This window comes from Odocoileus virginianus, unplaced genomic scaffold (genome assembly GCF_023699985.2).
Source record: "Odocoileus virginianus isolate 20LAN1187 ecotype Illinois unplaced genomic scaffold, Ovbor_1.2 Unplaced_Contig_9, whole genome shotgun sequence".
NCBI classification, from domain to species: Eukaryota; Metazoa; Chordata; class Mammalia; order Artiodactyla; family Cervidae; genus Odocoileus; species Odocoileus virginianus.
This window is the reverse complement of record NW_027224326.1, coordinates 1,566,882-1,590,488: the sequence shown is the minus strand read 5'-3', so window position 1 is coordinate 1,590,488 and position 23,607 is coordinate 1,566,882. Positions and strand designations below refer to the sequence as shown.

Sequence of the window (23,607 nt, the reverse complement as noted above, 5' to 3'; positions counted from 1 at the left end):
ACATAATAAAAAGCTATATATGACAAACCCACAGCAAGCATTACCCTCAATGGTGAAAAATTGAAAGCATTTCCCCTAAAATCAGGAACAAGACAAGGGTGCCCACTCTCACCACTACTATTCAACATAGTTTTGGAAGTTTTGGCCACAGCAATCAGAGCAGAAAAAGAAATAAAAGGAATCCAGATAGGAAAAGAAGAAGTGAAACTCTCACTGTTTGCAGATGACATGATCTTCTACATAGAAAACGCTTAAGTCTCTGACAGAAAATTACTAGAGCTAATCAATGAATATAGTAAAGTTGCAGGATATAAAATTAACACACAGAAATCCCTTGCACTCCTATACACTAACAATGAGAAAACAGAAGGAGAAATTAAGGAAACAATACCATTCACCATTGCAACGAAAAGAATATAGTACTTAGGAGTATATCTACCTAAAGAAACAAAAGACCTATACATAGAAAACTATAAAACACTGATGAAAGAAATCAAAGAGGATACAAACAGATGGAGACATATACCGTGTTCATGGATTGGAAGAATAAATATTGTCAAAATGACTAAACTACCCAAAGCAATCTATAGATTCAATGCAATCCCTATCAAGCTACCAACGGTATTCTTCACAGAACTAGAACAAATAATTTCACAATTTGTATGGAAATACAAAAAACCTCGAATAGCCAAAGCAATCTTGAGAAAGAAGAATGGAACTGGAGGAATCAACCTGCCTGACTTCAGGCTCTACTACAAAGTCACAGTCATCAAGACAGTATGGTACTGGCACAAAGACAGAAATATAGATCAATGGAACAAAATAGAAAGCCCAGAGATAAATCCACGTACCTATGGACACCTTATCTTCGACAAAGGAGCCAAGAATATACAATGGAAAAAAAACAATCTCTTTAACAAGTGGTGCTGGGAAAACTAGTCAACCACTTGTAACAGAATGAAACTAGAACACTTTCTAACACCACACACAAAAATAAACTCAAAATGGATTAAAGATCTAAATGTAAGACCAGAAACTATAAAACTCCTAGAGGAGAACATAGGCAAAACGCTCTCTGACATAAATCACAGCAGGACCCTCTATGACCCACCTCCCAGAATATTGGAAATAAAAGCAAAAATAAACAAATGGGACCTAATGAAACTTGAAAGCTTTTGCACAACAAAGGAAACTATAAGCAAGGTGAAAAGAAACCATTTTCTTAAACAGATTTCTGTCAAACTGCATTTACTAGGTAATAACACTTTTTTAAAAAGACACGTATAACTGACACCAGGGTCATATTGACTTGATAAAATTCCAGTTGATATTTATTTTCCTCTACAGCACTTTTTCCCACATCCACAGGAGATAAGAAATAGAGAAACTCCCAAAAGTGAGGGAGATGATTCAAATGATTTATTCAAATTCCTAAATCATGAGTAAACAAGAATTCCTCCCATGGTCAAGGGTAACAGAAAAGGCCATAGCAAGAATGTTTGGAAATAAAGAAATAAAATATAAGTAACTCTTTACAAAAATTGATTCACTCACTGTGACAAATATACCAGACATGTAAAATGTCACCAACAGGGCAGACTGGGTGTAGGGCACATATGAATTCTGCACTGTTGCAATTTTTCTATAATCCTAATTGTTGTTTAGTCACTAAGTCACATCGGGCTCTTTGCGACTCCATGGACTGTAGCCCTCCAGGCTCCTCTTTTCCCAGGCAAGAATACTTGCGTGGGTTGCCATTTCCTTCTCCAAGAGATCTTCCCTACCCAGGGATTGTACCCGAGTCTCCTGTTTGGCAGACACATACTTTACCACTGACCCACCCAGAAAGCTGGGAAGCTAGATCTATTCCAAAATTAAAGCTTTATTACAAAATCACATATAGGAGCCATACACTCCTCTGGCTGAGGAAAGCATGTTAAAGGACAGGAAAGCCCAAAGAGCAGATTTTCACACTGTCACTGGGGAGGAACACAGGTGGTTACAGACACGTGCTGAGTCCAGAACCAAACCTTGGAGCACTATTATCTGCAATGAACTTCAGAGAGCATTCAACCACACGTCTCCCTGCAGGAGGCATCATATACCCACACTGCATCACCAGGGGAAAGGTTTTGCCTTCTTCCTGAGAAAAGAGGTCATCAGATAAGACCCGCTATTTCCAGCCTACCCATAAATGCACTTGCCTTAGCAGCCTTGCTGCAGCCCTTCATGCCCACCTTCAATTAAAAAATAAAAATAAAGGCACCCTCTCGTGTCAGGCTCTGGGTATTACTAACGTTCCTGCAGTGACACCCTGATCTTCACAATTCTCACTCAGAAAACCCCTGCACCTCTCCTGTACATTTAACCACTCTTTTTGCCCTTTCTCCTCAGTAAACATGGTCAGTCCTTCTCTTTACACAACAGTCCACAACTACAGGTAAGCAGCTGGCGGCCCTGTAGGTGTAGGTGCAGGTGCAGGCAGGTGTGCAGGCTCGCCCAGGGTGCAGAAGCCACCGCCTGTGTGATGGGAGGGGAGGCGCCCTTCCTGCTGGCATGATCAGAGGAATCCTGAGGGGACAGCCCTAAGTATTATTTTATGACATAATTTTATTACCACTTTGTTTGGATACCCCATAATTTCTAAATTAATTTCTCTTGTATTGGATATATTTTTTTCCCAAGCAATTCCCACTTGCATCATCAGTTGCATCATCACAAAAACCCATGAGGTGAGCAGGAGAGAGGATGTTTGCATTTGACAGGTGAGAGAACGGAGACCTCTTGTCCCACAGGTTTAGTGACTTGCCCAGAATCACACAAAAAGGTTGGGACTAGGATTCAGATGTTCTGGCACCAGCCTTTCCATTTTTCAAGGCTGACTTCATCGTATTTTATTATGACTGTGCCCTCAATTCACCTGACCCACACTGTATTCCCACAGTGGCTGGGATGTTGCCAGGGTTCACGTAGCCTGTACACAACAGAGGACCCAAATGAAGGTGCTCCTGACGTGCCCACTCCTCAAGTTCTGCCCCATCACACTGTAGAGAGGCAGAATGTGCCGTGGAGACCAAAGACAGTTCAAGAAGAAGACAGAAGCTGCCAGCCTGAAAGTTGATGCTCACAGACACCTGGTTCAGCCCACACATGTCTTAGCAGCTCCACCCCGGACCATGATTTTCTCACGGTGTCCAGTGAAAGAGCTGAGTCAAAGCTGACCTCTGTGCTTTGTAGTCTGTCATGTGATGAAGGTTGGAAAGGAAAAGTGTCAGCATTACATGCCTCCTTCAAATTTCACCTTATAGCTAAGTCCAAACAATAAGCTTGTGAAGTAGGCAGTGTTTCACAGATGAAAAGATAGGATTAGGTCAAGTGCTATGTCTGAAGCCACCCAATTACATCATGAGTAATTGGGTGGCTCAACCCTCTTCCCTCTCACATCTGTTCTGAATTTTCTGCCATCACAGGCTCATTATCACCCATATGCCTGTTAACGTCAGAGTGTGGGCTACTGTGTGGGATTCCCTCCAGAAGACCCAAGCCTGGTCCTTAGGATGGGTGTGGGGGAGCCAGGGGGTCCCTTGTGATGCTGTGCAGAGGTATCTAGTAGAAAACGCCAAGCCAGGAAATCCAAGGGACCAGACTCGTGGGCTCTCGCCAGGTGAACCATAATGGAAGCTTCCTGACCCGGGTGTGTCAGGCTGCCAGAAGGAGACAGCTTCTTCTCTGAAACCTGAGAGACTTCTTGCCCTGTACAGGTGGCAGGCCCAGGATCCCTAGGGGAGAGGAGCTTGCTCTGGGCCCAGGAGAGCAAAGAATCTTCTAACACTGTCCTGCTGGCTGCGGTGGCTCTACCCTTTCCCCACTAAGCCCTCTTCCGTCCTGCTCCTGGGCTCTGAGCAGGACAAGGACATCCTGCCCTGAGAAGGGGTGGGCTCCTGTGCCCCCCAGCCCTTGCCTCAGGTCTCGGCACATCCACAGCTAGTGTCATGCCCGGGCTCTCCACTGCCCATACGAACGCCCAGGCTCAGCCCACCCTGGCCCTGCTCTGCGTCCTCACTTATCCCAGTCCCTCCTTACACCTGGGCGTCTCCTAAGACGTCCCCAGCGTTGATGCTTTGCCTTCAGGCACATTGTTCCACCTCCTCCACAGGTTCCCCTGCTCACTCCTCAGTTTTCCCTGGGCATCAGGAATCCAGATGGGTGCATGGGCCTCACGCTAGTGCCTCCTACCCAGCTGGCTCCTCAGGCCTCTCTCTGAGTGCTTCCTCTCCTGGGTTCTCCAGCACCCACCACTCCCTGTCAAATCCCTAGCTGTGGAGGTGAAGCTGCTGTTGTCCTTGTTGCTGTCATGGGTCTACCTGTCTCTCCTGCTAGACTCCAGGCTCCCCCAGGGGGAGCATGCCAGCCCCTCTAGGACTCCAGCCCCAGCACTGAGCCTGCCAGAGGGCAGCTGCACAGTACACCCGAGTGAAAACTGTCTCTCCTGTTGTTTGTCTTCCCTGTTATAAAAACAGGGCTTCCCAGGTGGCTCGGTGGTAAAGAACCCACCTACCAACACAGGAGACACATATTCAACCCCCGGGTCAGGAAGATCCCCTGGAGAAGGAAACGGCAGCCCACTCCAGTGTTCTTGCCTGGGAAATCCCATGGACAGGGAAGCCTGGCGGGCTACAGTCCACGGGGTCGCAGAAAGAGTCGGAGACGACTGAGCAACTAAACAACAACATGATAAAAATAACATGTGATGGCAGAGATGCCTGAGATGCTCTCCACGAACCTCATATACAGTGTTTCCTCCTAAAATGTCGCTGGTGTTCTTATTTTTCTCTGCAGATTTCCTTACTGAAGCGCAGAACAGCTGCTTGTCCAGGCTGCTAAGTGGTGGTGTTTGAGTTTGGAAAGGTCTTTCTGACTCCAGAACTCTGGTACCTAGTGGTGTCTCATGTGAGCCTTACTGGATCTCCAGAGAGGGAGGGTGGGTTCTCCGGGTCACAGGTGATCTGGTAATGCAGTAGTCGGGACGTTACAGTGGCTGTGTGTTCACGGTGGTGATGCGACTGCGTCTCTTCATGTGAGCACCCTGAGCCAGTCTCTGACCTGCTGCCCTGAGGCTTCCCTGCAGGCCCCCGCCTGCCCTGCCTCACTCTTTCGAGGCAGTGAGGCCACCCACCCAAGGCCTGGCAGCAGTTCCTTCCTAGCAGCTGTGTGGGGTTGGCCTTCCTCACCTGCCGCAGAGCAAGCCTCCTGGAGACAAAGGAACTGCTGCTCCTAGGTCCCAGCTGAAGTACATTCCCGCCCATGGTTCCTGGCTGTGTCTCTTCTGGGGAAGAGCGTAGCCTTCCTTTCCCTGAGAAGACATAACTGCCTGAGAAACACCACCACACAGTTTACTAACGCCAGCCAGGGCTGGCCCAGGGGTCTTCACAGGCTCTCCTTCAACACTGGAGTGAAGAGACAGGGACCGGCTCAGCCTGCCCACCAGGGTGATGCCTGTCACCATCTACAGATGAGTCCTAACTCATGTCCTTTTTGACCTGCATGTCTCTGGTCATGACTCCCCCTACCCTGCCTCACCCAAGGCCACCAGACAGGAGAAAAGCAGGGAGATTGGTTCCATTCCAGCTTCACTCAGTACCCAGCCTTCTCCATGTGCAAACATACCTGCACATCCACAGTCTCTACAGATTGCACAAAGCTGGAGAAGCTCACTTCCTCTTGCCCTCTCTGCAGCCCTGCACAGGGGCTTCAGCAGGTTATTGCTCCAGTTTCAGAGACAGACCTACTCAGAGGGACGGAGAGAACCTCTCACAGTGGGGTGTGGGTGTGGCAGCCCCAGGCGGGTCTGCACATGGGGGTCCTAGGCTGCTCCGAGACTCACGGTGGGCCTGGAGCACACCATGCCTGTGCAGGGAGGGGGTTTCTCCATTGGACACAGAAGCACATGCACGGCAGAGGCCCTGGTAGCCCAGAACATCATCACACAGGGTCTCACTGGAAAGCCTACATTGCTGGAGGCTTCCCAGTGTGGCAGAAAAATGGGGGCGTCAATGTTGGGTTCTGTTCTGCCTTCACTCCTCTGCTTATTGTCAGGAAGCATTTAACCAGAGGCTTCCCGCGTGCTGTTTTGGATCTGTCAGGAACCCTCCGGCCCTATTGATTCCTGAATATTCAGGAATTAAGAGGAGAGGCACGCCTTTCCCGGGGCTGAGGAATCCAGGCATTTCTCATTACAGTGATAAGTACCCTCTTCCTTTTTATGAGCCAAATGGTAAAAGGTGATTGTTTGCAACTCTCTCTCTTTGATAGGGATCGTCTTATGTTTTGTAAGTCTGGAATTTTAATCTTTGTCTTTGCTGAGAATAACCACCTTGTAAGACAGTATATGTGCCCACGCCACGCTGATTAAAACACCTTTGCTCCATCAGAGCTTGGGTCCCCGTGTCTCTCTTTCTTTCTTTCTTTCTTTCTTTCTTTCTATTCCTTTCTGTCTTCCTCTCTCTCTCTCCCTCTCTCTATTTCTGGCTAATTCCTTGGAGCGCGGAGGCCCGCTGAGCTCACTTTCTTGCCCGGGCTTCTAAGCCCCTCTCGAGAAGGCGCACTGTGCCTTCACCCACTCGAGAGGGCGCCTGGTGCCCACGTGCAGCAGCGCGAGCCCTAAGAACAGGACTCTATTGGCTTTCCGCGTAAACCAGGGGATATCAGCCTCTTTCTCTCTCTTACTCTCGGAACCACCAGGTTCCGGTCCATTAAAGGACCAACAAGCGCTATCAGCCTCTTTCTCTCTCTTACTTTCTTATCGTCGACTCCGGACCACCAGGTTCCGGTCCATTAAAGGACCAACAAGCGCTATCAGCCTCTTTCTCTCTCTTACTTTCTTATCGTCGACTCCGGACCACCAGGTTCCGGTCCATTAAAGGACCAACAAGCGCTATCAGCCTCTTTCTCTCTCTTACTTTCTTATCGTCGACTCCGGACCACCAGGTTCTGGTCCATTAAAGGACCAACAGCTTATCACCCGAGTTGACTCATCTACAAATGAGGCCGCTGTTAGGAGGGCCACTTGCCTGCCTGCTGCACCCCTCCTAGAGGCTCTGCCACCCCTACAGTCTGTTCCCCTGCCCACTGGCCACGTGCTGTACTGTACGTTCTACTGTGTTAGGGTACATGCAGCTGAACCAGAGGGAGAGAAGAACGTGGCCAATTTGGAGGATCTGGAGTTGGGAATCCAATCAGCAGCCATTTAGTGCTGGTCGGGGGCCACAGGCAAGCTGGGGGTGGGTCTTGGAACCAGCCTCATTGGAGGAGAATAGAACAAGCTCCCAGAGAAACAGTCCTTGAATGTGATGACTGGCTGTGTCGGCAGCTCTCCGGCAGACACACATGGGTCACCGGCAGTGCCTGCTCCCTTGAGGTACCTTGAGAGGTGACTGCCTGCAAACAGAGGGACACAGGGGAAGCTCAGCCAGAAGGTGGCCGCTGCTCTGTCCATCAGGCGCAAAATCACGGTGGTCACACTCACTGCTGGGAAGACGTGGAGCAGGCCCTGGGCCCAGTGGGAGCCTCTCCGGGAATGCTGGGAAAGGTGTCCCTCTGAGGATGCCCGGGGAGTGCAGGTCTCTCCCGGAAGGCCTCCGCCTCCTGGACTGGGCGGGGCTGGGGCCCCCGGAGACGCACGCACTGTGTGTCCTGCTCACGTGGGAGACTTACAGCTGAGAGGCCACAAAGTCGATGACAGCTTCCGAGAGGAAGAGGAAATCATTCTTAAATGTACACATCAATTATAAATGCATGTTGATTTTAGAAGAATCAAGCTGCTTTCTGAGAAGTGCGTCTTAAGTTCCAGGAAAGGTGACTTGCTGCAGTACATCTCAAGAGAGAGGTTGAGGTGAGCCTCCCTCAGGGTCCTTGGCAAGAAGGTGGCCCGGCCAGTCCTTTGGAGCGACCCCGTGAGCGGTGTGGCTGCTGAACCCCCACCTTATTGCTTGGAGATGGGGCCCTGGTCAGAGGTGTCTCTGTGACCAGCAAAGGGGAAGACTCTGCAAACAGCGCCCAGAGAACTGGCACATACCCATGTCTCTCTGTGGCACAGGGTGAATACAGGGTGTCTTCTCCAAGGCCCCTGCGACAAGCCAGAGCTTCCCCAGATCCCAGCACCCTCTTCAGGGGCCCCTCCACGGGCCAGCACTGGACCTGTTTTAGACAGAAATAAACACCAGGGCTACGGACAAGGAGGCAGAGGTGCAGGTATCAGGCGAGGCCTCGCAGCAGCCCTCTCCTCCCCCGCCTCGTGGAGGGCTGGCACCTGGCCTGCGGCACACACAGGCAGGCAGCACCTCCTCACTTGGCAGGCCTGCCTTTCCTTTCTCACCCCTGTGCCTTGGCAAAAGCTTTCCAAGCTTGCATTGGCTGGGGTGGCGGATCAGAGGTCCAGGGTACCTGCTCAGCCTCTTGGAGGCAAGGCCCACCGTCCTCCAGGCAGCGTCCCTGGCCAGGTCCCTCGGACACTGCAACCCCCCTCAGGGCTCAGCGCCCTCCATCCTGGCACCTGATCGCCCAAGCACCCTGACCCTTCCAGGCCCTCCCCACAGCCTCACTGTGGCACATCTCCCATGTGCAGTGTCTGACTCTGTCCCAACAACACACACAACCCACCCACCTCCTCATACCCAGGTTTCAGCTACTGACCTGGTGCTCAGGAGAATTTAGAACCACCTCCTGGAGGTGCTTGGATGGCCAGACTCTGTCTCACTCATGGCTTAGTCTCCCCAGCAGAGGGCCTGGGGTGAAAAAGGACTTGGCAAATGCTGTAGTTGGAATGAATAAGGTGCACTTCTGGGATCAAATCAGAACAGTGGGCCAGAGCCTGGAGCCCTTCAGATTGGATCTAAGCCTGCTTCCAGCTGCTTCAGAGGGTGGTCCTGAGACAGGGTGGGGGTAAGGGCTGCACACGTGACCTGGAGAAAGCTCCTGTCTCATGCAAACTCCATCAACCTGCAGATTCAGCCCTTCTCCTGCCCGGCCACTGAGCCCTCGGTGCTCCTTCCAGCCGACCGCCAGTGCCCTGTGTCCAGCCTCCTACCCCGTTGCACCGAGGAGTCCCTGCTCCCACAGGGTCTTTTGCACAGCTGGGGGGTCCACTTGGCCGGTCGGCTTCAGCCAGAAGTGACCAGCCACACCGGACCTATCCAGGGGCTCAGTTCCGGTCCTGTTCCCGAGACTGAGGCCGGGGGAGGGCCTGTGGGGAGGGGGAGGGCTGCATGGTCCCTAGGACGCTCAGGAGGGGAGGTGGAGCTGGGCAGCAGGCTGCGGGCACAGGGTGGGGCCGCACAGGCCGCCCTCCACCTGTCCCGCCGCCCTCTGTGTCTTACTCACCACCCTCAGGGTGGAGGCTGTGTCTCTCTAAGCCAATGTTTTCCCTGATGAATCCTCTCCTGGAATTTTATAAACTCCAGAACTCACAGAGAGGAGAGACTGAGGCAGCCTCAGAAGGGCACCGAATACCAAACATGCTCCCACCTTGGCATCTAGTCCTCTGAGGGGCGTGAGTCTTCTACATTCAAGGTACACAGGCCTCGCATTTTACAAATGTGAGCTTACAGACTCTCGTGATCTGACAGATTGTTACCCTCATTTTACAGGGAAATAGAATTTGGATGACTGAACCACAGTCATCACCCTGTTCACAGTCAGGATTTGGGGTGCCCCCAAGTCTACTGTGATGATAGAAAACTCCTGTCTTACAAGGTCTCTCGTATCTCCTTCCGGCTTTTCCCAGTTGAGGAACTCAGACACCAAGTGAGAAGCAGATGCTCTGGGACAGAGGCAGTGTCACTAGCTGCCCCCTGGTCCACATGGAGGAGCACGCAGACAGCGGCAGTGCTGGGAAGGCCCGTGTCCTGGGTGGGAGGGGCGGACTTGCTTCGAGAGGCTGGAGCTGGCTGGGTGGGGCTGAGGGGCTCAGAGCACCTGTTCTGCTGGGCTCAAGTCAAGAATACAGGCCGGGCTCTGTGCCATGGTCCACAGCAGAAGCACAGAATCACCCCAAGGCTTTTCCCAAATGCCTGCTGGGCACCCTCAGGAGAATTGGGTCACTGGGACCAGGAAGGGCCTTGACAAGCATCTGTGATAAAGCTCTCGGGGGTTGGAAATCCACCCAGCTCACTTCCAGTAAGCAAGAAGGACAACAGTGACCATGACACACAGAAGCCCCCCCGGAGCCATGGTGGAGCCCAGCATCCTTCTGCAGAATGTGAACGTCATGAAGCAACAGCACCAGGCAAAGCACCCCGGGGTCGTGACAAAGCCCCTCCGTGTTCACACCTGGGCACAGACGGAACACACTCCAGGTCATGGAGCGCAAACAGCTGGCTATTCTGGGTGATGTCTGCTGCCTCATCAATCCCAGGTTTAGCCTCAAACCAGTCATACCTCCCCCTGGGTGAGATTTACTGAATTACTCAATCACAGAATTCTTTATGCTTCCTTACAGCATCCCTGCTTCCTTAAACCTCTCCAAACTCACCTACAAGCCAACTCCAGCAGCAAGTCCTTACCAACATCACCTCACACAGCTGCAGGGAGGTACTCCACACTCCCAGGAGCCCAGTGCCTGACTCGCGGGGTGGAGGCACTAGATGACCAAGCACCCCAAGCCCTACACCTTTTACAGGACAAGCCAGAAATGACACACCCAGCCAATGCACCCTTGATCTAAGGACACCTCCACTGCCAAAACCAGAATCCCCCAACTCTATCCCAGACGAGGCCTCCATCTCACTGACCGTCGCTGCGCCCAAACCACTGAAGTCTGTGCCAATGGCACCTCAGGAAGGGGGTGAAGAGAGAAAGGGGATCATTTTTAAGCAGGGAGGAGTGCCTTGAGATGCTCTAGCTAAGAGATTTCAGTCCTGTTTCGCCAGAGAGAGACCCTGGCTCTATCGAGGTAAACTGCCCACATTGGGGGTAGGACTTGAGGGTTTCTGACGTGGTAGTGGTATATGCCATGAAACTATCACCAGAGAAGACAACGGATGTCTCACGTCGCCACCAGCTGAGGTCCCTCCGCCATCCCACTCTCCAGTCCCCACCTGTCCCACACTCTGCTTTCTGTCAGACTCAGGAGTATGGTCTGGCATTTTAGATAAATGCAACCATGCAGCATTCTGGCCACTCTCAGAATTCTCTGGAAACCCATCTGGTTGGGGTGTGTCCCCACGGCCCCCTCCTCTCTCACTAAGTGGTATTCCGAGGCAAGGATTCCTTCATGGCTCCACTGAATGCAGAAAACCTCCATTCAGTTCTTTACCACTTTCTCACAAGGCTCAATATTCACACCCCTTTCCAGGACTTGGGCTTCTCCAAGGACTGGCTTCACCAACTATTCTGGGCATAGGGTCCGAGCTCTTCTGTGAAAATGCAACTTGTACCTGTGTTAGGAGCTGCAGGCTGGTGTAGCATCCACCTGAGCAGCAACCCCATGTGACCGTGTATCAGGAGATGGGCTTCCATTCAGCTCCACTGGTTACAAGGAAAAATATTCGTTTTGAGGAGAAAAACAGAGGTGGGCAAGGAAAAGCACAGAAGGTGAGTAAGAATGGTTGAGAGCTTGATCTATGCTGGGTGATTGCAGGTTTTTCCATGCTTTTATTATCATTTAACTTTCACTACATCCCTAGAAGTGGAAGAGTTTCACATGAACGTGCCTGAGCCCCATGGGAGAGCTGGTCCATGCTGCCCCGGCCCCCAGGGCCACCACCAATGCCAGGGGCCCAGGAGGAGGGGCAGCACCACACAGTACATCTTCCCAGCCCAGGCCCTGCTCCAAGGTCCCTTCTTAGGCTCAGGAATTCCTCACCTCATGGCAAAAAGCTTCCAAGAGGGACACACTGCCCGTTTGGTGCACAAGGTACATGCAAACACCCATAGAACTTGGGCTGCCTGGGGAGGGGGGGATCCACAGCAGAAAACTGCTGGGAGTCAGCCTTGGTCACACCCAGTCCACAGGGGAGCATATGCCCCACTCAGGTACATTAGGGCGGTGTGAAGGTCACAGGGAAGCCTGCGGTCTGGCCTCGGCTCCCTTCAGTCCAGAGAATCCCTGAGAATGGCCCTGTCCTAGTGGGGAGTGCAGGCAGCGCCAGGGTCTGTAGAGCAGTGCTTCTGAGCTTAGCCATGCCCTGGCATCATCTGCAAACTCAGGAATTGGGGCTGGGCCCCGGGTCTGGATTCTGACCCACTCAGTTTGTGTGGCTGGTGATTCTGATGTGCAGCTTTGCTGGAAGCTGCAGCCTCGGATATCAGGCACACAGGGCCCTGGCTGCATCAGCCTGAGCCATGAAGGAAGCAGTCCGTTCACCTGTCACTCATGCTGCAAAATAATGTCCCTGTCATTTACTTAATCAGATGCCACTAAGCACGGCTCCATCCAGTCCTGGATGTCACCCTCCTACCTGCAGTGCTCAGGTATCTAGACAGGCAGGAGATCCAGGACTCAGCTGCAGCCCATGGGTGATAACTGAGGAAGGGGTCCTTCTCTCATTCTCCTCCCCCAGCCCATGTTGGATCCTCCATGGACAACAGTTCATTAAGAACAAGAAGAGGATTTCTCTATTTTTTCTCCCTATTTCCTGTTTGCACTGATTGATTTACTAACTGGTCGATTTTTAAATTATGCAATATGTGGTACAGGCTTCACAGGTGGCAGAGTGGTAAAGAATCCTCCTGCCAATGCAGGAGACTCCAGAGACACGGGTTCAATCCCTGGGTCAGGGAAGATCCCCTGGGGTAGGGAATAGCAATCCACTCCAGTATTCTTGCCTGGAAAATTGCATGGACAGAGGAGCCTGGCGGGCTACAATCTATGGGGTCACAAAGCGTTGGACACAACTGAGCAACTGGGCATGCACACGTGCAATATATGATACACAAAAGCAAAAATATATTTATATATGCTATGAAATAATAATAAAATGAACACTCATGAGTCTACCTCCCAGTATCAAGAGTGGTGAGTTTTGAATTAATATATCCATTAATTACTACCTACTTGGAAGCACTGTTGTACATGGGGCATGAAATGGCTTGTTTTTTTGTCATTGTCTGTGGCATGTCATATATGAGAATAAACAGAAAAGCTGGGAACTTAGAGAAAAAAAGGAAATCATATTGTGTAGCCATGGAATCTTCTAAGGACAGTACAAAATAGAAATATAGAGTAAGTTGATCCTTAGTAAAATTATATTTAAATGAACATGTGCATGGAGAAGTGAGAGACAATTATAATTCAGTATGCTGCTAAGACTGAAGGAAGCTGAGCTGCAAAGGAGAAGGAAGCATCAAGGAAGACTTCCTGGAGGAGGTGATAAGGTGTGGCAGCTGGTGTGGTGTGGTGGCACCCTTGGCAGGGCCCTACTCCTTGAATGTGGCACATGAATCAACAGATGAGAGGCAGTGATGCCTCACAGGCAGTGCCACCCTCACTCCTAAGACAGCTCACATTGGTTACCCAGGAGGGTCTCGGAGCAGCCAATGAACCTCACAGTATTACAACTGGCAAGGAGGAGATTGCCTATTTCAGAGATGAGAAAACCATGAAAGGACTTCCGAAAGACGAGCACTTCTCAGGACACTGGGACACTGCCCAGTTCTATCTGGTAGGAGAAGCCGACAAAACATTTGGGGCCCGGAAGCCCTGACCGTACCAAAAGTACCTCCCTGATGTTATAAAGAGTGGCTGCAGTCTCAGGCTGGTCCTGAAAGGACTGCTGTGACTGGCTGGTGGCCAAGGGGAGAACAGGCACCCAGACGTGGGGAGACGAGGCCTCCAGAGTCCAGAGAGCTGAGCTGAGCTTGGCCCAAGCTTGCAGTGAAGGTTGTGGGAATGCATGTCTCTAGAACTGACAACCCTGGTTGGCCAACTAAGGTCCCCTGGACAAGGGGATCATGTGAGACACTGACCTGGCCAAGGTTTTGCTTCTGCAGGTGAACTCATTCTCAGGTTTGGCTGGCATTTCCCAGGACACTATGCTCCAAACCCAAGCCCTGCCTCTCAGAGCCTTCATCTCAGAGGGAGATGGCAGGACTCAGAATATGGAGGTGTTTGGGAAGTATATTTTGAACAGCTGGATGGAGAGGAGCTGGTGAGGTCAGGGATGTTCCCTGAGCTGGCAGAGGGAGCGGAAGGAGGCTCCGGAACAAAAGCCCAGGTGGCCTCTGGCCTCCGGCCATATCTGAGGCTTGTAAAGAGCAGTGTGGGAGAGACAGCCCAGGGCAGAAAGGAAGCACCAGGCCCCTGAGCAGCACTGTGGCCGAGGATGGCAGAGTCCTGGGTGGTGGGAAAGTGGCAGCCCTGGGTTGGTACTGAGGGTCTCTTAGCAGGCAGCTGATTCCCAGAGCTGCCCACTTCCCTCTCTGTCATCCCAAGGGACCAGCCTCTTTAGGATTCAGGGGACAGCCTTCTCATGACCTCTCAGGGGGTAGAGTCTCTGTGGCTTCAGGTGCCTATTGTGACCTTTGCCCAGAAGAGCTGAAACATGTGGGTGACTCCCTAGCAAATGCCCCTAGGAACTGGGGTACACACCCCTCACCACCAAGGTTGGTAGGTTGAGACCTGGTGGGACTTCTACTTAACTTCATGGGGGCATTTACTGCTCTCCTGCCCAGCATCTGAACAGCAGTCCTGACTTGGGTAGGAGGGGCTCTTAGGACAATTGAGAAACTGGGACCCTTCTATCTTGGAAACAGAAAGGGGGCAGATTTCCTCTGTCCCCACCCTCCAGAGGGCAGCCTGGGCTCAGCTCCAGGCAGGACAGTGGATCCTGACAACAGACCTAACTACCTGCAAGGGGGAGGTGGAGACACTCAGAGTGGAGCGGCAGAACTGAGTGTCTGGACATAGCCCCGCCAGAGGCATCTCAGCAGTCGGCCTGCTGAGCAGGACTGACCGTGCCCCGCCTCTCCTGATCCCTGCCCAAGCTGGATCCTGGAAGTTACCCACACCTTGACGGGATAGTTCCTTTTCTTTTTCCACTTAACTGGAGTTCATTTTTGTCTTGCCACCAAGAGCCTTCACTAATAAAGAAACTGTTACTAGAGTGATTATAGATAACAGGCCCTTAAAGAAAGGAGCAGGGGGAGAAGTGCTAGGATTGGTTAATCCAGCAATTTTAGGCCAAAGGCAGTGAAAATATATTGGGCATTAAGTTACAAAACTGCAGCACCTCACTGCATGTATGGTGAACCCCTAATTCAATCAGCTGTGTCTAAGTCTACCAGGGGCTTTGGGGGAAAAGGTGACCTTGCCATGAAAACTGAGGGGAAGGCATGAAGAGCTCAAGCACTGTGGGGTGACTGTCATTCCTAACTGCCCCAGCCAGACTAAAGACGGAGGACAACAGACTCAAACCCCTGAGCTCCCAGGACTCTCTGACTGAACATAAAGTATTTCCTCTCTTTTGCAGCCCCAGGACTGAGATATCCCTGAACCAAGATCATTCGGATTCTATCAGTGTGTGGATTGGTGAGCTGAATGACTGCTTTCTTGTTCCTTGAATGAAAGTCAGAGCATCGTCCAGAAAAGACTGAGACCCCTGGCCTTTGCAATGGCCATCTGTTAGGACATTCACAAACCTACTCAGCCCCTGATCCTCTCTGACTGCTGCAAGAACCTGTGATCACTTTCCCCTGTGAAGTGAGGCCTGTTCCCCTCATGTCCACCCCCGCCCCCTTCCTTGCCTCCAGAACAAAAAACAGAGTCCTATCTCAGCATGGCCATGGGAACCAGTTACCAACTCAAACTATGGAGGAAAAGGTTCATGTTTCAGAAAATTATCACTTTGCCAATATGCACTGGCAAAAATCTGGGGAGACAGATGGGAATGGATTGCAAAAGCGTCTGGCCATGGAGGGAAGAGCAGCTCTGTGGGTCAGGAATAATGTTTACATGGGTGCAGGCACTCGTTTTGGAGGCAGCAAGCTGGCTCCAGGGCCCAAGGTGTGCTCCAGCAGGTGACCTGCTGCTTGAATAAAACCTCAGTTTGATATTGGCTCAAATTGAAATGGACAAGGAAGAAATTCCTTGAAGGAGTCTAAATATCTTAAGGGACAGAGTGTTGGAGTGGATTTACCAAGAGCAATCTGCTCACAACCCCCTGTGTGTCCCCTATAAAGCCAAAAGACACAGAGGCACAGAGACCTACTTTGGCAAGGAGAATGTCAACATCTTGGAAAACTGCCATAAGTGCTATTCTTTATCACCTGGTGATGGTGATGAGAAATGCTGTCTTTGGTGGTGGCAGATGGGGCAGTGGCTGATTGGATGACAGAGGATGAGAAGCAGTGTTAAAGTGCCAGAAGCCAACATGAATGTTCTGATGTCACAGCTCTTGGGGGGTACCAGGACTGAAATGGATGGGCAATACCCATGGGGTCCTGCTGGACTCGTGTAATACTGAAAGGGCTTCCCAGGTGGTGCGGTGGTAAAGAATCCACCTGCCAATGCAGGAGATGCAGGAGATGTGGATTTGATCCCTGGGTTGGGAAGATCCCCTGGAGTAGGAAAAGGCAACTCACTCCAGTATTTTTGCCTGGAAAATCCCAAAGTCAGAGGAGCCTGGCGGCATACAGTCCTTGGGGTTCTAAAGAGTCAAACAGGACTGAACAACTGAACACATTCACAATACTTTGGGGAAAATGCAAAAAAAAAAAAAAAGTTCTTACTGTGCCTAATACAGTGTCTGGAAGACAGTAGATGTTCAATAAATATTTACTGATTAAACTCCATTGTCCCTTGCCTAACTCCCAGGTTTGAGACGACAGACCCAGAATTCCTTCAGTGAGGAGGAGGCTGGTTACCTGCAATAGCATACTAAGCAAGCAGTACTATGATCTTCTGAAGGCTCCATACGGAGACCCACCTGGACATTTCAGAGGTGAGTGAACACTGGCTCCGTTCTAATAAGAACCTGTGGCCTATGAGAAGCGGAAGGCATGCCAGGTCATAAACGGAGCCTTCCGATGCATCCGCATCATGGTAGCCCACTGGAGTCCTGAATCTGTCCTCCAGAGATTCTCCCAGCTCCACAGTGCTCAGCTGGCAAAGACACGCTCAGTCCCTGGTGGAAACCCCACTCCATTTCATCACTCATGATGTGGAGACGCTGCGGGAAGAAAGGCTAACTGAAGCCTCTGAACACCCCCGCCCCTCCAAAACAGAGATCAAAAGCAATACTTCACCTCTGGTGCCTAAGAAATCACAGCGGAGAGGAAATTCCTACTGCAGCCCTGTTCAACATCCCAGCTCAGCCGGTTCAGAAGGCGTGGAGCCTTGAAAACGCCGGTGGACCATTTTACACTCGACTGTTTGGAGTCTTCTGTTCTGACCTACAAGCAATCTCCTTAAATGGAACAAATGTCTTACAGTCCTTGTCCATGGGTTTGGCCAAAAGTGTACCTGTGTGTATATGTGTTTCTTGTCTCAACTGCTGATCTGGGGACCAGCACAAATCAGTCACTTTCCCTATGAGAGGCACAGCAGAGCTTCACCACCCTGCTTCAGGGCCCTGCTGATTCTGAGCCATAATTTAGTGAGCAGAGACTTTGACCTTCCTACTCCTAAAGACCTCATGCCGATCTATGGTACCACCATACTGACAGGACTTGTAGAACAGCAATTAGCAAGGTACCCTGATGTGGACTGGAGCGTGGGGCAAAGGGTCCACGAGACTGTCATACAGAGTGAGGTCAGAAAGAGAAAAACAAATATCATATATTAATGCACATATGTGGAATCTAGAAAAATGGTACAATCTTATTTGCAAAGCAGAAAGAGAGACACAGACATAGAGAACAAGCATATGGACACAAGGAGTGAAAGAGGGATGGGAAGAACTGGGAGATTGGAACTGATACATACATATGTACATATATATACATATTTAGATATATACTATTGATACTATGTATAAAATAGCTAGCTAATGAGAACATACTGTATAGCTCGAGGAACTATTCAGTTCTCTGTGGTGACCTAAATCGGAGGGAAATCCAAAAAAAGAGAGGATATATGTATACATATAGCTGACTCTGTTGCTGTACAATGGAAACTCACACAATATTGTAAAGTATTCTCCAATAAAAATTAATTTAAAAATGAAAACAGAAAGGCTTCCCAGGTGGCACAGTGATAAAAAAAAAATCTGCCTGCCAATGCAGGAAAGACAGGGGTTCACATCCTGGGTCGGGAAAATCCTCTGGAGAAGGAAATGGCAACCCACTCTAGTATCGATCGTTGCCTTGAAAATTCCAAGAACAGAGGAATCTGGTGGGCTGTTTTCCATAGGGTTGCAAAGAGTCGGATACGACTGAGCACATGCATAGTATGAAAACAGAGAGTGAATCATCCAGGCAGGCAGCAAAGGTATTCAGTTGTCTGGAACATTTGGAAAGCCTTTTAAAAGTGAAAGACATGCTGCTGGACTTCAGCACCTGACCCTCAAGAAAGATGCACAGTGCTGGGCAGGTGTCTGGATTTTTGAAGCAACTTATTTTTCCTTAGGTTTGCTGCTCCAGCTCGTTTGCTGGGTGATCCCAAAGGCCATGAGCAGGTTCTCTGCTCTTCTTGCACTGTGTAAGGCTCTGTCACAAGACTGTGACATCCTGTTGGTTCCCACAGTGCCTGGAGTGGAACAAATCCCAACAGAAGTTTCAGCTGGGGACTGGGGTTTGATGGATTGTTCTTGCTCCTGGACCTTGGTGGAGACTGTGTCTCTATTATCAGAGTCTGACTGTGGGACTCCAGTGATCTGAGTTCCCTAGGATGGAGCAGCATTCTTGATCAGGCAAATAACCAAGTCAGTTACTTATCACCAAGTGGTCAGTACAGGCCCAGGCTCAGGAGAGGTCAGGAGGTGGTTCCCTCTACTTCCCACTCCTGTGGCCCAGTGGGGCATTCCTTATGACCAGTGTCTAAAGGAAAAGCATGTGTGAATGGTCTTTATATGGTGGTTCTGCAAGATATACCTGCACAGCCAGAAGTGGACTATCTACCGTGGCATTCAAGGCTCCTCCCAAGGGTGGCTCTGCAGGGCAGCAGAAAGGGACATCCTTTAAGAGGCACATCTACTCATTCCCATGGTATGCACAGAGAGAGGTCTGAAATGTGTTAAGACCTCTGGGGACACTAGGGTAGGCAGCGGGTGCTGGGGACAGGCTAGGAATGTGAGGAGAGTGTGTCCCATGACAATAGTTAGTCAAAGGACCCCCTTCCTAGGAGGCTTCCACTCAGCAGGCAGGCAAGGCCCTGGGAGGTCCAGTGACCTCCTCCCAAGTCACCCTTGCCTGTTTCCTGTGCTCCTGATTCTGCCCAGCAAACTTGCCCTCACCTGGGTAGCCTGTGACCACTGCTATGGGTGGAGAAGGACCAAGGTCCTTGGCTCAGTGCTCTAAAATACATGTATGGTTTGTAATAAGATTCTCATAGCCACCTAGAAAGGTGTGGGATTCTTGTCCACACATTTCAAATAGGAAAACAAAGACCAACATGGTTAAGTGATTGCACCAAGACTGTACAGCTTGTCAGTAGCAGAATCAGAATGCAAAGGAGGGTGAGGGGGTTGTGTGTTCAGAGCTATAGCCCTGACACCTGCCACGTTCCCCTTTTCTTCAAAGAACACCAAAGAACATCACTCACTAATACAAGTTGCTGAAAGGCTCCATCCCTCTCCCCTCCTGATGTTGTATGCATTAATTACACACACAGTGGTGTGAACTGATACGCAGGCTGCTCTTCCAGACCGGCTGAGGGCAGGGCTCCTGCTGGTGCAGCTCTAGGTCATTTGGCTTCCCGCCACTTTCCCCAGGGCTCTCAGAGCCAGAGAACTTTACCTGGACCCTTTCATCTGCACTCTAGGAGAAAGTGGTCTCACAGCCAAGTAGAGAAACTCCTCCCACCACGGCCAGTCCCATGCTCTGGCAGGCCCCAGTGTTTGGCTGCCTACTGAGGGGCTGTCACTCTGGTAACAATTCCTTGCCTCTTCTTTTTTATGCGGTTGGTTTCAGGCCAATCCACCCCCATCCTGCCTCCCACCATGGTCCCAGGTTTCTCACCTGTGGAGGTGGAGCTAGGCAATCTGCAGCCAACTGCTCACCATGGGGTCCCCATCAGGGCATGGAAGGTAAGGGCGCCCCAGAGAAACCCCACTAATGAGTAGTCTGGAGATTCCGGCCTGGGTAGAGGGGCCCTTCATGCAGAAGTCTAAAACTCCCCAGGTTGCTGTTCTCTTACCCCCGCTTAGACATCCTTTCTCAAAACGATGCCCCAACCCCGCTGGTATTCCGTGGGTACCTCGGGTCCCCTCAGCCTGGGTAATAAAATACCAACGACTTCCTGGGCACGACTGGATCCGGCACAAGCCGTCCTTCCCAGAACCGGCGGTCCTGCTCGGAGGAGCCGAGGCTGACTTGTGCCCTGCGTGTCGAGGGTGAGCAGGTGCCAGGGAGGCCGGACACTGGGCGTCCACCTCACCAATGCTGGCCTTGGGCTGCCATCCAACCTACCTTTGATGGGCACCTCTCCTTCCCCGAATCGGGCGGCCCCGTTCTCTCGATCGGCACTTTAGAAAGTTGGGGGCGGCAGGGAGGGCCCTGGGTGCCCCTAACCACCCGGTGCCCAGCGGTAAGCTCAGGGCGCAGCGGCGTGCACCAGCTCTGCTCCCGGCGCCTAGCCAGACCCCGCCCAGCGCCCGCAGTGGCCAGGGGGATGCCGCGTCTCACCTTAAATAAGCTCCGGAGGAAGTGCACGACGCTGAGCATGGTGGCCCGCTCGCAGCACCGAGAGCCGCGCGGCGGAGCCCGGCTCCCCTAAAGCCGCCGCGCGCCCCGCCCCGTCCAGCCCTCGTCCCGCCCGGGTCGCCCAGACGCCCCGCCTTCCCGCGTCCGGCCGCTCTAGCACCCCAGGGCCACTGCCGCGACCGAGCCCCACAGACACACTTCGGAGCTGTCCGCCGACAAGGCTCGGCGCCCCAGGGAGCAACCCCCGCAGCCCTCCCCACCCCCCGGTGCCAGCTGGGCAGACCCGGAGCCTGGAAGTGTTTAACTTCTGCACAAACACCACACAGAGGCGTGTATCCGCATTCTACGCGGCGCGCGCGCCAGCGACCTGCGACTCACCTGTGGAGTCCCTGCCCTTCCGTGGGGAGGGCGGCCTTTTCCGTCGAAGAGCTCGAGAAATTAAAGGGCGTTTGCTCAGCATTCTCAGTTGCCAGTTGAAGAAACTGAAACCCAGAGACGCTCAGCAACACGTAGATGATCAGGCCCCCAGTGAGAGGCAAGGCAAATGTGGACTGGAGTCCCTAGACCCAAATTCTGGGTCCAGGACCCACTCTGGCTCCACTCCTTTCTAGATATATGCTCCGGCATGTAGGAGGCAAATGGAGAATCCGCCCGCGGGTAGAGGAGAGCTGTCTTCTGCTAAGCAGCAAGGGGAAGTCCTGAATGTTTTCTTTGTGGGCTTTAAGGAGATGAGGCCCGCCCAGGAGACATGCTCCCATTAGCCAAGATGGCCACAAGATTTCTATGCACAAACACAAATGTGTTTAATTTCCTTTCAAATCAAAAGAAAAGACCTGAGAATCATCATCTGGATTTACAGTTGTAAAAAATAATTTTTTAAAAGATAGTTTTATGCTGGAAGAGCCCAAAGAAAGACAAGTGCCAAGGGCTCATGGGTGTCATACTGCAGTCCTGCTCCAAGCCCACCACCTCTGGGATGAGTCTCATGGAGGCTTAGCGCCTGCTCAGACTGACTTTGCATGCCCCAGCCCATGCCTGCCCCTTCACCCAATTTCTGGTCCCCTTGAATGCCATTCCTGGTCAGCAGTACCTGTCTGGTGTTGCCTGGCAGATTGTGCTTTCCCCCCCCACACCGAACTCTCTCTGCTTCTCCCAGATCCTCAGAGCAGTCAGAGCAGGGCAGAAAGCATGGAGCTAAATGGCTAGAATTTGTGGGGTGTGGGAGCAGAGGCAGCCTTGAGATCATCTGAAAGTTTTGGTTGCCTGTTTCCTGGGATCCATGGACCTTGTGAGAAGATGTCCCTCAGGCTCCTGGTAGTGGAAGCAAAAGAATTGCAAAATCTCGGTCTCCCCTTCTAAGCCCTTTTCTTAAACTTGGGAGACGAAGACCTGCCTTATGTGGAATTTAAAGAAGTTAAACCTCGGAAAGAAAGTGTTAGTTGCTCAGTCATGCCTGACTCTTTGCAACCCCATGGACTGTAGCCCTCCAGGCTCCTCTGTCCATGGGATTCTCCAGGCAAGAATATTGGAGTGGGTTGCCATTTTCTTCTCCAGGGGATCTTCTGGACCCAGGGATTGAACCCAGGCTGGTCTCATGCATCGCAGGCAGATATTTTACCATCTGAGCTACCAGTGAAGCCCTCAGAGGTGCTCAGCAAATGTTAATTCCCTCTTCTTTGTTGCCTTAAGGTGCTAAAGCCCCTTTAGCACCTTGGTCCAGTGAAAGGTGCAGTGAAAATACACATCTCCCTGGCCACAGAGTCTACAGTTATCTGACCTTTATCCTTGGATGGCAGGTTCTCAGACTTAAGCATCAGAACCACCTGGTGGATGTGTTAGAACATAGGCTGCCGGGCCTACCTTAGAGTTTCTGGATGGCAGATCTGGGGTGGGGCCTGGATATTTATTTTAACAAGTTCCCAAGTGACACTGCTGTTGCTTGTCCTGGGACATTCAGAGGCCCAGGAAGTGGGGCCTGAGTCAACTTCATAGCTTATCAGAGGGGCAGACCCCAGGCTAGCAAATTACCATTGTGGCGGTTCCATTTACCAAACATTTACCATGTCCCAGTCTCGGAACAGGTCCCTGCCATAGTTTGTGGCATTTAATCCCTCAGCAGTCCAAGAGGAAATAAGTCAGATGTGGTCATTTGTTGTTGTTCAGTTGCTCAGCCTTGTCCAACTCTTTGTGACCTCATGGACTGCAGCACCCTAGGCTTCCCTGTCCTTCAGTATCTCCTGGAGTTTGCTCAAACTCGTCCATATCTGAGTTTTTCACTGAAGAACAACAGTTTTAGGAGTACTTGACTGCATTATGGAGTTAAAGGGTATGCTCGCTCCTTTGTTATTTAAAGACAAAAAGTTTAAAGGTCAGTGGTTGCCAGGGTTTAGAACAAAGTGGGGATGAATAGGTGGAGCACAGAGGATATCTAGGATGGTGAAAATACTGTGATACTCTAGTGACCTGTATATGTCATCTCATTACACTTTAGTCAAAACCCATAGAATGTAAAACACCCAGAGTGAACCCTAAATGTGAACTCTGAACTTCAGATGATAATGATGTGTCCGTGTAAATACATCAGTTGTGATAATTGTGCCACTGTGGTGGTGGATGTTCATAAAGGGGGAGGCTACACATGTAAGCTCCGGGAGTTGATGATGGACAGGGAAGCCTGGTGTGCTGCAGACCAGGGGGTCGCAAAGAGTCAGACACGACTGAGCAACGGGACTGAACACGTGTAGAGGTCGGGTATGTGGGAAATCTCTGTACCTTCCTCTCAATTTTGCTGTGAACCTAAAACAGCTCTGAACA

At 51.2% G+C, this 23,607-nt stretch overlaps 1 protein-coding gene and 1 long non-coding RNA gene across 3 annotated transcripts in view; both read right to left on the bottom strand.

Moving 5' to 3' along the window:
* The window catches only part of ARHGEF4 (Rho guanine nucleotide exchange factor 4), a 335,116-nt gene extending 314,265 nt beyond the window's left edge, over positions 1-20,851 (bottom strand). The window contains 1 exon segment of the mRNA XM_070463910.1: positions 20,776-20,851. Coding sequence (XP_070320011.1) covers positions 20,776-20,814 — 39 coding nt within the window. The 5' untranslated portion in view covers positions 20,815-20,851.
* LOC110150898 (uncharacterized) lies at positions 6,869-17,047 on the bottom strand. 2 transcript variants are annotated; one of them, XR_002317888.2, is made up of 3 exons: positions 16,858-17,046; positions 11,433-11,523; positions 6,869-8,196 (listed from the first exon to the last, which is right to left on the bottom strand). It is a non-coding gene; the product is annotated as an uncharacterized lncRNA (long non-coding RNA). The 2 variants fall into 2 exon arrangements; XR_002317890.2 differs by lacking the exon at positions 6,869-8,196 and adding an exon at positions 8,315-8,783 and having other exon boundaries at positions 16,858-17,047.
* Positions 20,852-23,607: the final 2,756 nt, after the last annotated feature.